Below are 16091 nucleotides of genomic sequence, written 5' to 3' on the forward strand. Positions count from 1 at the left end.
TGTTTTGCTGAGAGTCTCCTTTTTAAATACTTATTTTTAAGTGTGTGTGTGCACGCGCGTGCACGTGTGCGTGCGTGTGAACTTGAGTGCAGGTGCCAGCGGGGGCTGAAGATGTCCAATCTCTCTGGAGCTGGAGTTAACATTCCTTTGGGAGGCACCTGACTTGGGTGCTGGGAACTGAACGCAGATCCTCTGGCAAAGCAGTACGTGCTCTCAACTGCTGAGTCCTCTCTCTGGACCCCCACTGAGGTTCTCTTTGGATTTGACTGTGACAAGGAGTCCCAACTCTTGTTCATGACAGCTTGTTTTGGAAGCACCCTGATAAACATCACCTGATAGGCTCGTTGACTGAGGTATGTATTGATCAGGGAGTGAGGGTCAATCATAACTACTGAAATAACTCTTGAACATCAGCCGTTTGATAAATCAGCGGGTTAGTTCTTGAAAACACTGAAGGTTAACTGAGGGTTTGGCAAGGGAACTGAGCCAGCTTATGTCAGAATTTCCCCTTCTTCAAGGGCCCCAGAGCCCCTTCGCTAGCTTCCGCACTTGACTTCTGGAGAGGGGACAGAGTAAATGACCTTATGAGCGGATCCAGGGAAGATGGGCACATCCCAGTGACTCACAGGCAGAACCTCGTACTAACCTCCCTCCAAGGGCTAGGAGTGACCCTTCCCCCTACACACCAAGGGAAAAGAAACTCTGAGGACTTGAGTGCTGACTGTTTCGACATCAGTGACACTCTGAGGAAACAGTTGTGTAGGGTTAGAGGCTAGGGTCATAGCCAGCCAGCGAGGGCTAAAATCCTCGTCTCATCTCTTCTCAGCTTCGGGACTTTTACAAACTGTGTACGGCAATAGTTAGGGTATTGCTGATCGGATCGTTGCTAGGTTTAAACATGAGGACTAAGTTTAGAACAGCGGCTGTACCTTTGAACTACCTTGTGAATGTTAACTATTTGTAGTAATGTGAAACACTTAGAAACCAGGTCCGATGTACCAGACCAGGTCGGTTATGTCTACAGACGAAAGTACTGTCCACTAAAGATCTTAGCTAGCTTTGAATTGTGATGCTAGAGTTGTGTGGCACTCATTCTACAGCAAGATGAGGGTCTGAAGCGCTGAACGAAGAAACTTGGTAGAGAATGAAAGGCTCAGGCAAGCAGGGCTAGAAAAGAACGAGTTGATTGTTTCACACCTCCCCCGCTCACACCTTCCTCACTCACAAGGGTGGATCAGCCTTGTCTTGGCCATCTGAAGCTGGGCTGTGTGCCCATTTGGCTGTCACTTCCTTGGTAGTATAGAACTTCACCTGGAGTGACTCCACGTGGAGCTCAGCGAAGGAACTCAACCCAAACCCATGGCCCCGATCGATTTTACCAGCCGCTAGATACCCCTCTCCTTACTGACGACTTTGACTAAACCCATGGTTTTCTCATCTTCCGAACTCGCCACCTGTCTGCATCTGCTTCTCTTCTCTTCCCTCCTTTGCTGGAGCTTTAATTGTCTGTTTCTGTTTGCAAGTTTCGTTTCTCTCCTCCTTGGTGCATAGTTTGGCTGTGAAAAGTCCCTTTGGTCGGTGCCCCTCCCTGAGGCTCCCACTTCCTTCTCCATCCAATGCCTTCTGAAAACTTCCTCCTAATGAAATCTGCTCTTTATAGCACAGTTCAAGAATTTCTCTAAATTAAGTGCATTGTCTCCTGCTTTTCCATTTCTTCCCTTATATTGTAGCATGCTCAGAGGAAACGCAACCCAAGGGAGTCATGGCCATTAGTGGCAGCAAACTCAATTGGGAATCGGGTTTTATGGAGTCTCTGGGATCCAGACAGGACAAACTAGTCAACAGATTTTATAAATGTCAGTCAGAACCTGAGTGAAGGGCTCTCGCAGGCCTGAGCTTGGGAAACATGGCGCTGATCAGGTTGTTGCCTTTTACCCTTTTCCCTCTCGCTAAAACCTATTGGATTCCATTCCTAAAGCTAGCCTCCAAGGTCTATTCCCTTATTTGGCCACAGATTCATTCCTGAGACAAACCACCAAGGTCCAACAATCAAAATTCACTGGCTAATATGTTCAGTCAGGACTTACCGACTCACCCTAGCACAGACTTCCCTTTTCTCGCCTTAAAAACCCGACTCCTACAAAAAACACTTGCTCCCTGCTTGCTTGCTGAACTTGCTGCCTGTCTTTCCAGATCAACCTCTGAGCTGAGAATTTGATGTCCAGGTGCGTCCTGTACCGACCCTGAGAGGACTGCTCTCCCTTTAGCTGAGATAGAGAGTTGACAGGTTTTATAATGATCTTATCTGCACAAATACCACCCGGGGGATTTGGGCTGACATCCTGTGCCTGGCAGCTTTAAGAGGGCATAACAGTCGCTACCCCACCTGGACCAGTGTACACAACAGGTATTCAGAACTGTTCGTGTGTAACCAATCTTTATTTATGGAAAAGGAATTAAAATGAGAGCTAGGAACTGGCTGATGGGAATAAGCAATCAGACGTACGGAAGACTGGATACTTTCTCCTGCTTCACGGCACCCTACTTTTGATGGCAGTTTACAATGAAAGGAGTAAAGTCATTGTTGACGAGTATTTTTCTTTGCAGCCAAGAGAACTCTAGCGATGGTGGAGACTAACTAAATGGACCATCTTCTCCCCTCATGTTTTTCTCTTCAAACACTAACAAGAAGACACCTTCTCCAGATTATCCTTAATGGGGAACAGGCCCTTCCTCATATACTCATGGGGGTGAAATTTTCAAGTCACAGAAAGCCAAAAGATCACATCCTATCAAGTTAATTTTTAAGTGTTCTATAACTAAATTTCAAACCTGAGAAGATCCTGGAACGTGTTGTTCTGAGCTTCTGTTGTGGGAACTAGCTTCATGTTGAAATTGTCGTAGGAGAGACTGTCTGGACTCCACGTTCCCCAACTTTGTATTCACTTACATTTGGATGTGTGACGCTCACTGCTGATCTTCACTTCCAGGAAACTATGCACAGAGGTGTCTGTCCAGAGTTCATGAGATAACTCCAAGATAAACAAGTGGCCTGGAAAAACAGGAACTCAAAAAAACCCAGGCTGTTTTACTTCCTAAAAACAGTGTGAGGTGGGATGAAAACTGGGTGTGGCGGCGCATGTCTTTAATTCCAGCACTCAGGAGGCAGAGGCAGGTGGATCTCTGGGCGGTCCAGGCCAGCCTGGTTTACAGAGTGATGTCTAGAACAGCCAGTGTTCCAGAAAGAGATTCTGTCACCAAACAAAAGAAAAAAATAGAAAGAAAAAAGAAAGAAAGAAGAGAAAGAAAGTTTGAGAGAAGAGAAAGAAACTCAAAATCCATTAGCCTGAAGAACCTGGCCTTTCTCCTGGGATAAGTACTGAGTACAGGAAAGTATGCTGCATTGTGATAGCCTCCACCAGAGAAACTAATCTCCAGGACTGAGAACCGAGGGCCCTGACCAGATTGGAGGTGGGTGGTGAAAAAAGAGGCAGGTTCCCAGGACCCCTTCCTCCCTCACATGTTCTAGAACCTTAAGACTTGGGTCTCCTTTCCTGTAGGCCCACGATGCAGAACTGGTGTGCTGATTTGAGGGATCATTGAGGCGGGGAGACAGATGCTGAGACCAGGAGAGCTTTGTAATGTACTGTGAGTACGTTGTTTCCGACAGTGAGATACTCTTTGTAAGAGCATTCCAGGTTTGCTCACATCCTAGCCATGGGATAAAAGCCTCCATCCCTGAGCTTTCGGACTCTCAAGAAGCACAGTGCCAGTAACTTGGACGATCTCTTTAATTTGCATTGAGTGTTGCTTATACTCAGCATTTGTTTTTTAAACAGAGTCTTAACTATGTAGCTCAGACTGTTAGCTCAGACTTGCTATATTGCCCAGACTAGCCTCAAACTCTTAATCCTTCCGCAGATCTGGGATTACCTATTCATTTTAGTATTTACAATAGTAAATTATGGTCTATGTTTTGTTTTCTGGAACAAGGTCCCGTGTAGCACAGACTGGCCTCCATCTGTTTACATACCTAAGGATTATCACGAACTCCTGAGCCTTCTCTGTCTACCTCTCAAGTGCTGGAATTACAGGTACATGCTGCCATGCCCAGGTATAGTCTCACAAAAGGATCTTGTGACTGTGACTTATGGAAGAATAAAAGAGAGATGAGAGAAACAATGTTTAGACTTAATATTTGGGGCTGGAGAGGTGGTTCAGAGGTTAAGAGCACTGGTTGCTCTTCCAGAGGTCCTGAGTTCAATTCCCAGCAACCGCATGATGGCTCACAGCCATCTGTAATGAAATCTGGTGCTCTTTTCTGGCCTGCAGGCATACATGCAGGTGGAACACTATGTACATAATAAGTAAATAAAAAAATAAAATAAATAGACTTAATATTTGGTTTTATTAAAAGTAATTTTACTGGTCTCAAATCTCTCTCTCTCTCTCTCTCTCTCTCTCTCTCTCTCTCTCTCTCTCTCTCACACACACACACACACACACACACACACAAAAAAAAAAAAACCCTGAGTAATTCATATGAGTCAAATTCGTGACTTTTCTCCAGTAACTTTAAGACAGTCCATTATCACGTACCCTTATCAATCTGCTCTTTCTCTGGTCTGTGCACTCTTTGCTGCAGAGCCAAGCAGCCAGTAAATATTTGTTGAATGAGTAAATGTATAAATGTATCACAGTCATTTGTATTTTTAGCAGGAACACGTCAGCCCAGTCCAGAGAACAGGTTGTTAAGGGAAAAAAAGTGGGGGTGGGGAGACAAATGCAGGTCCTAGTGCTATAGTATAGTATAGTATAGTATAGTATAGTATAGTATAGTATAGTATAGTACAGTATAGTACAGTGCTGGTAGTCAAAGGAAAACAAGTTCATAGCCAGCCTGGGGTACAGAGTGAGAAACTGTCTCAAGAAACAAACTTTCTATACCTTGGCATTGGGGTGGGGGTCTCTGCAGCCTTCCTGCCCTGCCATTGGGTGATGTCTGAGTCATTGGGGTGGGGGGTCTCTGCAGCCTTCCTGCCCTGCCATTGGGTGATATCTGATTCATTGGGGTGGGGTCTCTGCAGCCTTCCTGCCCTGCCATTGGGTGATATCTGAGTCATTGGGGTGGGGTCTCTGCAGCCTTCCTGCCCTGCCATTGGGTGATGTCTGATTCATTGGGGTGGGGTCTCTGCAGCTTTCCTGCCCTGCCATTGGGTGATGTCTGATTCATTGGGGTGGGGTCTCTGCAGCCTTCCTGCCCTGCCATTGGGTGATATCTGAGTCATTGGGGTGGGGTCTCTGCAGCCTTCCTGCCCTGCCATTGGGTGATGTCTGATTCATTGGGGTGGGATCTCTGCAGCCTTCCTGTCCTGCCATTGGGTGATGTCTGATTCATTGGGGTGGGATCTCTACAGCTTTGCTGCCCTGCCATTGGGTGATATCTGATTCATTGGGGTGGGGGTCTCTGCAGCCTTCCTGCCCTGCCATTGGGTGATATCTGATTCATTGGGGTGGGATCTCTACAGCTTTGCTGCCCTGCCATTGGGTGATGTCTGAGAGTTGGTGCCGTGCACACTAACTTTTCTTCATGGTAACAATAGTCACTGTCTATACCAGTTACTAACCAAGCAATTCAAATCTGTCCATATCCATTTCTGTGGAAAGAATCTATATCTTGCCTGGGTATATGTAGAAACTTTGTTTCTCTGAATTAGGCCATTCTCTGCCATCAACAGCATAACTTCAGACCTGGAGAAGCAGCTTATTCTGGTTCACAGTTCTGAGTCCAAGGTAGAGAAGCCACATCGCATGGCGGCCTCTCACTGGTAGTCCTGGGACAGCATAGAAGAGACAAGGAGTGTGACTACATGTGTGCATGCATATGTGTGAGTGTACGTGTATGTGCGTGGCGTGTGTGCCCATCTCTCCCTCTTCTTACAGAGTCACCATTACTCATCCATAGGACTTCCATCCTTGCCCACCTCATCCTGGCGACACACTCGTCATAACCAAACCATAGCAATTCTCTTTGTTGTGGAAGAATAAGCTTCGAGGAAAGCAGTATATGTTCTTCCTTCTCATCTTGTGTTCTTTGCTGGGTGTTCTGTTTATTTCTTAGATAGAAGAGGAGCTGAGGAGGAGCACACAGATTGACTTCTTGAGTGTTAATAGTGTGAGTGGGTGGGGGTGTTAATACTGCCTGACGTGAGCCATAGAAGTGTCATCTGTGTTAAGACCAAGCTGCTTACCTTGAACAGAAACTTGACTAACTTATCTGCAGCTGTTATGAGGCTTGCAGGGTATGTACCAGGGAGAGACAGTGGTCCCCTGTGAGTATGCATAAAGGTGTGTTTAACTCGTGATGAACCTTGAGGGGAAGTCCCGTTCTGCACGCAGTGCTGACTCACACATGCAATAGTGCATGAGTTCCTCTAATGCTGAATTAAATTGTATCCAAAAAGGTATTATTACTTAATACAGCAAAACCCAGGCATATTATCTTTACCTTCAAAATCAGTTGTCTATCGTCGGCCTCACCAAAGGGAAGCCTGTACATTTTGTATTTAAGAGCCAGGTGTGTTGGCATACACTTTAAATCCCAGCCCTTGGGAGGCCGAGGCAGGTAGATCTCTGTGATGCTAGCTTGGTCAGTGAGCCCCAGGACATCCAGGGCTACATAGAGAGATCCTGTCTCTCAAAAAAAATATTGTTGTAGTTTAATTTAGAGTGTTTATAAATCTGAAATATTTTTTTAAAAATGTTTTTATCTAGGACTATCTAAACAAGAAAAATGGTAAAGAAAATTAGACTTCCCAATTGTCCCATCGTCATGGTGAAATATTTCTGCTGTGACTAATTTTGAGTCACGGATGGACAACAGGAGGTTCACAAGAATTCTTCAGTATGGGATTTAAACCTGGACTCTGGTTAACTAGTGAGCATTGGCTTCAGCAAACACCCCATAATAATTTGTTTTTAGTCACAGAGACTGCATGGGTCTGCTCTAGGTCCTCTGCATACATGCTGTGGTTGAGTAGGTTTTGTGAGACAACAAAACAGCAGTTCAGGGGGGACTCTGACTCTTTAGCCTGCTCTTGGGACCCATTCCTCCTACTGGGCTGCCTTGTTCAGCCTTGATGTGAGGGTTTGAGTCTAGTCTTATTGTAATGTGTTATATCATATCTGTTGCTATCACTGGGAGGCCTGCTCATTTCTGAAGGGAAACGGAGCAGCAGTGGACCTGGTGGAGAGGAGAGGTGGGGGCTGGGAAGAGCGGAGGGAGGAGAGGCTGCAGTTGGGATGTATTATATGAGAGAAGAGTAAATAAAAAAAATAAAAAGAAAAATATAGCTAATTAAATGATAAAAAAATCTTCCTTCATTATCTTACTATGCTAACACAAATGACCTTGTGGAAATTCAAATTTCTACTGCTGAATATGGACTGTGGCACACAGTATAGCATACATGCTGTGCTTGCATGTTTGAGAGCACGGAAACCTCTCATGTGCTCACATGTGATAGCGTGGAAACCATATAGAAATGCTCTCACGGGCTGGAGAGGGGACAGTGCTTGCATTTTTTCAATTTGCAATCTCTTCCCCTTTCCCAAACCACTTGTTGAGCGCCCTGGGCTAGGTATGCAGTGGGTCTTCAGGTTTTCTGGAATTCAGTGTCCTGTGTGTCTGAGGTGATCGCTCTGTCTTCTCTGTGAGAGGCATGCTGCTTGACTGTGTCTCCTGCGTACTCTTACTCTCTCACATTCTTTTCCGAAACTCGGCTCTTCTCATTTATTTAGCGGCTACATGTAGTAAGTGTTTTCAAATACAGTTGGTGTTTGGCCTAGCAGTAGCCTCTGTGTTCACTTGTTGGGCCAATGAGCTTTGTAACTCAATGAAGAAACCTGATGCTCATAGCCCATGGGTGTCATTAAATTTCTGCCACCTCTTGAGCCCTGATGGAATACAGAGGAGAAGATGTATTTGTTCTCTTAGATCTGTGAACCCCACCACTTGGTTACTTTGTGTGTGAGCTTGTGTGCATGTACATGTGTGTAAATGCAGCTGTGCATATCTCATGGAGGGCATAGGAAGGTCAGGGGACAGCCTCAGGTGTCAATATTCAGTTCCCACCTGGTTTGAGAGTTTCTGTCTCTTTGTTGTTTCCTACCGTGAATAGAGGCTGAGATTTCAGAGACTGTACATCTTCATATTCCATGTTGCTGAGGGCATTGGGATCACACACACACACACACACACACACACACACACACACACACACACACACACACTACTGTGTCCTGGCTTTTATGTGGATTCTGGGGATCAGAATTCAGCTTTAATGACAAGTGCCCACCAAACTATCCTGTGAACCGACATTTGAGGCCAATCTTGCTTCTCCTTTTCCTGAATATCAGTGTGATTGATGTTCGGTGTGTCTGACCCTCCAGAGCCAGACTGATTTGAACAAGTTTGTAAGCCACTTTGTTCAGTCTTTGCAAGTTAGCTTCATTTCCATCTCAATGCAACACTTTTCCACAGTCAGTTTCTGGCCCCCTAGCGCATGGCAGTTGATAGTTTGTGTGACAACCCCTAGGACTGGCCAATAATGGCAAGAGGTGTGTGTTCATGTGAATGGGTAGGCAGAAAAGTAGAACACTTGGAGACCAAGTGAGAACATCCTGGAAGAATCATGAATGTTTTGCCTCATTCATCTGCCCACTCTTCTGTCCCCATGGATCTTACTGCTTTTATTTGCTAGAGGTGGGAAGGGCATATTATTTCAGGGAATGGACTTTAGTTCCTCCCTTCACCAACACTAATTCCTCTGTGTGAATGTTCTCCAGTGTCGTATTGATCCTGCTGGGAAGTGAGAACCAAGTGTTTTGGGGTGAGGGATCTTCTGGGTGACATGAAGTGTTAGTCGAGGAAAGTGGATCCCTTGCTGAGGCCGAGCCCAGGCTTTGACTTGCTCATTGCAGGGGAGACATCTCTGGACCTGGTTGGTTCCTCATAACTTGTCTATCTGTTATCAATGTCTGAGTGCTCAATGTGTATACGTGGCTTATCTTTAAAGCTTTTGGGGGTGGTAGTGCATCACACGAATAGAGGCAATAGAAATAATGTCCTTTATTCTTTCTTCTGATTGAAGCTGCTTTTGCTGAAGAGCACTGACTTCTCACTCAGGCCCACAGGGGAACTAAATGTAGGGGAAAGAAAATCCTGCATCTCATGCTTCACCTCTGCAGGTTGGCATGCCAGTGATGTAGGAGTCCCTACATATGTTGTGAGAATGTTTTATTACCATTGGTTAATAAAGAAGCTGCTTTGACCTATGGCAGGGCAGAATAGAGGCAGGCAGGAAAACTAAACTGAATTCAGGGAGAAAGAAGGTGAAGTCAGGCTACCGAACCTTACCGGTAAGCCACAACTTTGTGATACGTAGATTAATAGAAATGGGTTAATGTAAGATATAAGAACCAGGAATGTGCCCAAACTGTTGGTCAAACAGTGTTGTAATTAATGTAGTTTCTGTGTGATTATTCAGGTCTAGGCACCCAGGAAACCAAAGCACAGTCTCCTTTTACATGTCAGTCACTCGGGGGAGTGCCTGCCTAACCTGTCCTATCCACTGTCATAAACCTGTGATCTTGATTTTAAGAAAACTTAAACTTCAGAGGACTGACAACCTGCCAGATGAGGTCAAGGCTGTCCCCTGGAGCAGAAAGAATCATCTCCTGAGAACTCTTGTCTTCTCAGACAACAAGGACTCCTTTTCTCTTCTCCCTTATCCATAAGTCCTTCCTTCTTTGTGCCGTTTTGCAGAATCTGAACTAAGACAATGACCAAGGAGACCACACATTAAATGGATTACTTAACTGTTTGTTCCTCTTGCTCCTCCCTCAATTCTTTCTCCATTTAACCCCAAAGCTTCTGAGAGTGCCCTGAAAATAGACTTGGGGATCTCTGGACCCCTTCATCTCTCTTGCCTTCCCCGTTCATCACTGTTACTTGTGTCTTTAGTCGGCAGACCAGGATGAGTGGCCAAACCTTGCTTGTTGGAGCCACCGGAACCCAGGCTTTTATCTTGAAAACTCTGGTTACACATTCATTCTTTGGACTCAGGAGGTCCACTGTCCATCCCCCCCTAGAGATGTTGGATATCTGGTGTCCCTGCATCCACTGTTTGTACGTGGTCAGTTACAATGATTCTGCCCTGCTCCTGACTTCCTATCTTACAGATGAACTAAGTGTTCAAAATCGTCCACTTCCTCCCTTCAGTACCTCATCCTCCTGAGCTGACTGGATGGCTTTCTTATAGCCTATAGACTGCTAGCACCTGCAAGGTGTTTTGCCATTAATAAAAAATTTAGACTAGAGATTTCATGATCAGCAACTCATTTCCTGTTTTTCATACATCTGCATGAAAACTCCTTTTATCTTCCTAGTCACAGCTGTGTGTGCACACCCTGCTGACTGGAAACGCTCTAGCTTTTGATGTAATTTACTTAATTTCCAGATTTGACTTCTAAAGATATTCTGGAACCTGGTAAATTACCCAAGAAAACTAAAGACTTGAGTGGAAGTCATGATGGAGGGCATTTACTTTGAGAGGCTATACATGTATGTGTGTGTGTGTGTATGTGTGTGTGTGTGTGTGTGCTTGTGTGCTTGTGTGCATGCATGCACTAGGAATCTAACCCAGAGCCTTGCACATGCTAGGTGTCAGGTCCAAAAGAAACCCAAAACAAATGGCTAAGTGTAATGGACGCAGGCTTCTAGGCTCACTCAACACCTGAGCACTCACTCAACTCTTCTCACCCACCCCCTACCCTAAACCTCTCCAGCCCATAGGGAGCCAACCCTAACCCTCCCCCAGCTCCTGATTCCTATATAACCCTGCCATTTAGGCCCTGTGCCCTTTGGTCCTCTCTGTTCTCTTTCGTTTGGTTTTCTCTCTGTCTCTTTTGCTCCCTTTCTCTTCCTCTCTCGCTCTCCCCTTTTCTCCTCTTTTTGTCCTTGCCCCTTTCCCCCCTGCCACGGTCCAGTTCAGTCTGCTGGTCGTTTTCAGACTACTACTTTCTTGCTCTGTACTCTTCCAGATACTCTGGTTGTTTTCTCTCCATATCTACAATTAAAAATGTCACCTCGGTTCCACCTTGGAGCCCTAATGTCCTCATCAGGCAAACCTTCTACCACAAAGCTACACAGAAAGTTTGTTGGCAGTCTTCATCTACCAGTATTGATTATTTCCATGTTAATATCTGGAAAATATGCAATTCTAATTTAACTGCTTGATTTTAAATGTTGTTTTTTCCTTGGATGTGCTAAGAGACTAGGTTTCTATATGCAAGAGTTATCATACGCCTTTTAAAATTTTGTTTGCTCAGGTATTATATTTCATGCTAAGGTCAAATATGATTCTTTCTTAGTTACTTCATTCCAACCATGTCTCCAAGGGGTTGTTGTCAAGGATTCCAGGGGATTATTTTCAAGACCACTTTCCAAGTGCCAGGAAGCATTTGCTGGAGGACAAGCACGGGCTAATTTAAAAGACTAGAGGTCAAAGCAACATTAATGACTATGTTTGTCTTCCCTCTTTTACTTACAGGGCTTTTCTAAAAAAAAAAAATCACACAAGTGTCAAGCTGTGTTTTGGTTGAGTTAAAAAAATAAATAATCTGTACTTGCAGAAATCTATTTACACTGGCTTACTTCCAAGAAGACGAGAACAATGGAATTACGTATTCACTAGCAGAAGTGACACCAGTGTTAAGCCAGGTGATTTCCAGAGGGAACTAAGAAATATGGAGAAAATAACCATGACTTCCCATAGCCCTGATGGTTAAACACAAGGTTCCAGGTTTCTGTGCACTTCCTGCCCATAGTGACAGTAGCTTTACCTTGACTGTGCAGACAGACAGACTGCATACAAGTCAAGAAGGACTTGCTGTACTATGAGATGAGAATGAGTTTCTGGACCAGCAAAGTGATAGTTTGGGCATTCTGTGTGGACATTGGGACAAAAGAAATCTACTTAGTAAGCCTGGCTAGGTCATTTATTAGCCATGTAATGGGGAGAAAGTTTCTTAACTTGTCTTTCCGCCTCACACTGTCTGTAAGAGGGAGAGGGGAACGACTGGGCCAATCATAGATCTTGACAGAGGAAGTCAAATGAAACAATCTGTTTATACACGGAAAGAAATGACACATGCCTTTAATACACAGGCCTTTGACAACCATTTAAGATGCAAACTGTAGTTCTCAGGCTCTAGTTTTGTCAGTTAAAGAGCAGCCAATGACCAGCTTGTGCCATGGACCTCGTGGCAGAGGGGCAGCTTCTCTATTTGAAGAGGTGGCAGTAACAGCACCCACATCTTTATAGCTAACAAAAATTCCCATGCCAAATTGAACAAAAGGCCCAATACTGGAAAATTCTTCGTGTGTGTGCCTAAGTCAACCCAGATGTTAGGTGATAGTGGCTTTATCCGTAGATGAATACATTTAAAATTTTGTTTGTTATCATCTACTCAATCAGGGGTTCTCTCCCTCTCTCCGTTTCGGTTAGTGTGGCCATTGTTATGATCATTTATTAACATTTTAATTCCCTCTTTCCTGGAGATACGAAGAGGCTGAACTTCCGCACTTCTCCCCCACTTGAGGTTAGTCACATTCACACAGTTTGATTTGGCAAAGGAAACGTGAGAGGAAATGGTGATTCACAGCTCATTTCCTCAGCTTTGATCACCACGGAAACCGTGTCAAGATGGAATCTATACCAGCCAACTCTGCCAATGGGTAGGGGCCCTCTATTGTGGCTGAGGAACAAAATGCCTTGACCAACGAGACTTTGGGGATGTTTATTATTGTAGCAGAAGCTGACCTATCCTGACTAGTGTAAGTAGAGTAGAGAAAGGCATTTTTCTAGTGGGTGAAAATGGATTCTAAAGTAGCCTGGTAAAACACTGAACAAGTTAACAGTCCGATGCTTACAAACAGGTAGGCTTCAAAGACAAAAGCGTTCCACAAACAAAATGGCAGGAAAAGAAAACCCTTTGGAAGCTACGTCTTAAAAGTTCCTTGACCCCTCTGGCTCCTACAATCCCCCCTCCTTCTCTTTAGCAGGAGTCCCTGAGCTCAACCCAATGTTCAGTTGTGGGTCTGTGTGGGGAGCTGTGAACCCAGATCCTGAATTTCTTGTAATCAACTTGTTTTCCCCTGATCTGAGTGCCTACAGCTGCTCTGAGCACGAGACCCTTAGGAGTCCCTGATGGCAGGAGAGTGGTTTCTGGTGGGTTTGGCTGGGGTGTGGCTATCAGTTAAGGATTCATATATAAGCTGCCCCGAACACAATAAGGGGGGCATTCTTGGGGCATTCTGGCATCAAGGATGACCTATGTCTCTGTCTCTGTGTCTTTGTGTGTTTCAATCTCCAGCCCCTTGCCCGGTTCATGAACTGTATGGTGAGTGGTGTCAGGTCTGCATCTGTTTCCACCAGTTATTGGATGAAGGCTCTCTGGTGACAATTGCGGTGGTCACCAAGTATAGCAGAATATCGTTAGGCATCATTACATTAACACTTTGTGTTCTCCAATTGCATTTGGTTCTATCCTAGGTCTCTGGGTCATCCAGCCTCTGGGTCCTGTGCTCCAAGCAGTACCAGGGGTGGACTCACTCTGGTGGCATGGGTCTCAGGCTGGATCAGTCATTGGTTGGCTACTCCTACAATCTCTGTACCACCCTTACCCCAGCACATCCCACAGGCAGGACTGACTAGGTCAAAGGTTGTGTGGCTGGATTGGCGTCCCTCTCTACTCTTGCCTGCTCACTGGTGATGGCCAGTTCAGGCTATGCACCCACCATGGCTAAGAGTCTTAGCTGGGGTCATCCTTGTGGATGCCTGGGAATTTCCCTAGCACCAGGTTTCCACATTGACCCTGAAATGCTCCCCCTTTCCAGTTACCTCTTTTCAGTTTTCTCTACCTCCATCCATCCCCTCTGAACCTGATCCCTCATGTTCCCGTCCTCACCTGCCCCCACTGCATCCATGAAATCTCTTCGATTTCACTTTCCCAGGGAACGCCACGTATCCCCGCTGAGGCCTGCACCTTTCTGAACAGAAACAGAGGAGGAGTGGATGGGGGAAGGGAGGCAGTGGGGGTGGGGGTGGGTGGAGGGGAAAGGGAGAAGAGGAGAGGGGAAAACCACAGTTGCGATGTAAAATAAATAAATAAATATAATTAAAAGAAAAGGTTCCTCTGTAAGATAGGGCATTTGCTTTCCCTCAGCTTCTGCTCAGTATAGGAGGTTGAGCCATCTGCTTTCTCTTTCACAGCCTCAAGCACAACCATCAGGGACTGGACGCGTTCGCCCTCATCACTTCTAACCACTCCTGCCCCTGACAACACCCTCTTTACATCTCTACTCCCTAGGGCAGGGAGGCAGAATGCCTTGTATCTTGTAATAGCCCACGAGAAGAAGGCTCCAAATCATAACAGCAGCGTCTTTTCTCACGAGAGAATAACCCTAATATAAAGTAGCAAATGTTACACGTGACGCGGTTCCAAACTCTTCAGACTTTGCAATAACGTGGAGTGACTGTCACCTCAGGTGACTTTGGGCAAGGCCTCCAGCTACACCACCTTCTCAGTGAAAGAGGTAGTTGTTTAGGGGGAAGCTCTGCCTCAGCTCCCCTCCTTCTTCTCCTAACTCCGCCCTTCAGAAAGCCTACCAAAGGGCAACTCCTCCTCCTGAGATGCTCAAGACCACACCTCCAGGGTATTTAAGGCCTGGGTCCTGAACTTGCCCTGTGATTTCTTCTCCTCCCATTTCTGAGAGTCACCTGGGAGCGCCCTGCTTTGCTTTGCTCTGTTTATTAAACCTGTTGCTATTAATTTTGCTTGATTTGGCTGATTGCATTGGCAGAGGGACCCCAAAGCCAGGAATTTTCAAAATACTTAACAGTAGTCTTCCAGAACTTTGCTAAGCCTCAACTTTGGGAAGGCCTAGAAGGCATAAAAAAAGCATTATTTTGAAACAGAAAAGAATTCTTAACATGTACAATATTTGAGGAACAGTGGGAAATTCAGTCAGGCCAGGAAGCACACTCTGCTAGCTCCCATGACCCTTCTTATTATTGGGACATCAGATGTGGCTGAAAACAACAGAAGGTGGAAATAATTAAATAACAGAGACAAAACACATACGCTGTCAAGTGATCTGGGTCTTAGCCAAGAGCTGACAATCTCAGAAAATATTTTGCAGAAGATTGTGCATTTCGTAGCCCTACCCTGTGACTATGATAGGAAATTAGTCCTGGATTTTAATTAAGCTTTGTCGGGCCGAGGCAAGATGGAAATAAATGTGGAGAGCAAGCCTAGGGTTTAAACATTTTTTTTTATTCAGTAAAGCATACACTTAAAAAATACATAAAATCATCTAACAAGCAAAAACAAAAACAAAACAAAAAAAACCCAAACCCCAAAACAACCCAGAAAAAAAACAGCAAACATGCCATATACATGAATGAAACATACTGAATCTTCCTGCCAGTGATGTATTTTGTTTCTGAATTACAGTGTGTAGGGGGCTCACAGGAACTCATAGACTTGGTAGTGTTTGCGCACCTGAAGATTTTAAGTGCGCATTTAGGAAGGATGTTTATTTGAAATAAGGAATCTTGAATTATAAAACTGTGAATGGCTTGTAGAACAACACAGCTAACTAAATTAAGATTTTGCTCATATAAACTAAAGTAATCTCACCCGCAGAAGTTGAAAAATATAGATCTTCTAGATTTCCACAGGGTGCCACCCCAGTCAGTTTTCATCGTGGGTGGGACTGGCAGACGGCTTGCTCTCTTCGCCTGGTGGGCCGTGACCCCGCTGACTTGGAATCGCTGGAAGTACTCGGTTTGTTCTCAGGGGTTCTCCAGACAGAACTGGGTTGGATAAGGGTCAGGGGATAGAATGAAAGATATTGAAGATTTGCTTCTCCCAGAGGCTACTAAGGGATGGAGCAGGAGAACCCTGCGCTTTCTCATTTCTCAAGGAGCGGAAGCACATTCTAAGAAGCCTGTGCTGGTGGGAGC

The 16091-nt window shown here is 45.1% G+C and overlaps 1 protein-coding gene and 1 long non-coding RNA gene across 5 annotated transcripts in view; one reads left to right on the top strand and one right to left on the bottom strand.

Moving 5' to 3' along the window:
• The first annotated feature begins 3090 nt into the window (after window positions 1-3090).
• LOC142851908 (uncharacterized) overlaps window positions 3091-16091 on the top strand; it is a 56009-nt gene continuing 43008 nt past the window's right edge. For 2 of the 3 annotated variants that reach the window (XR_012910886.1, XR_012910887.1), the window contains exons 1-3: window positions 3094-3471; window positions 11613-11782; window positions 12623-12799. This is a non-coding gene — a long non-coding RNA (uncharacterized LOC142851908). Of the gene's footprint in view, window positions 3472-3993; window positions 4095-11612; window positions 11783-12622; window positions 12800-16091 lie in introns of all 3 variants that reach the window. The other variant, XR_012910888.1, reaches the window with a different exon arrangement.
• Ankrd55 (ankyrin repeat domain 55) overlaps window positions 15380-16091 on the bottom strand; it is an 89722-nt gene continuing 89010 nt past the window's right edge. For both annotated transcript variants that reach the window (XM_075976064.1, XM_075976063.1), the window contains one exon: window positions 15380-15941. In XM_075976064.1, the coding sequence (XP_075832179.1) occupies window positions 15820-15941 (122 nt within the window). In that variant the 3' untranslated portion in view covers window positions 15380-15819. The remainder of the gene's footprint in view (window positions 15942-16091) is intronic.

The sequence above is a fragment of the Microtus pennsylvanicus genome, chromosome 6 (assembly GCF_037038515.1).
Source record: "Microtus pennsylvanicus isolate mMicPen1 chromosome 6, mMicPen1.hap1, whole genome shotgun sequence".
Taxonomy (NCBI): Eukaryota; Metazoa; Chordata; class Mammalia; order Rodentia; family Cricetidae; genus Microtus; species Microtus pennsylvanicus.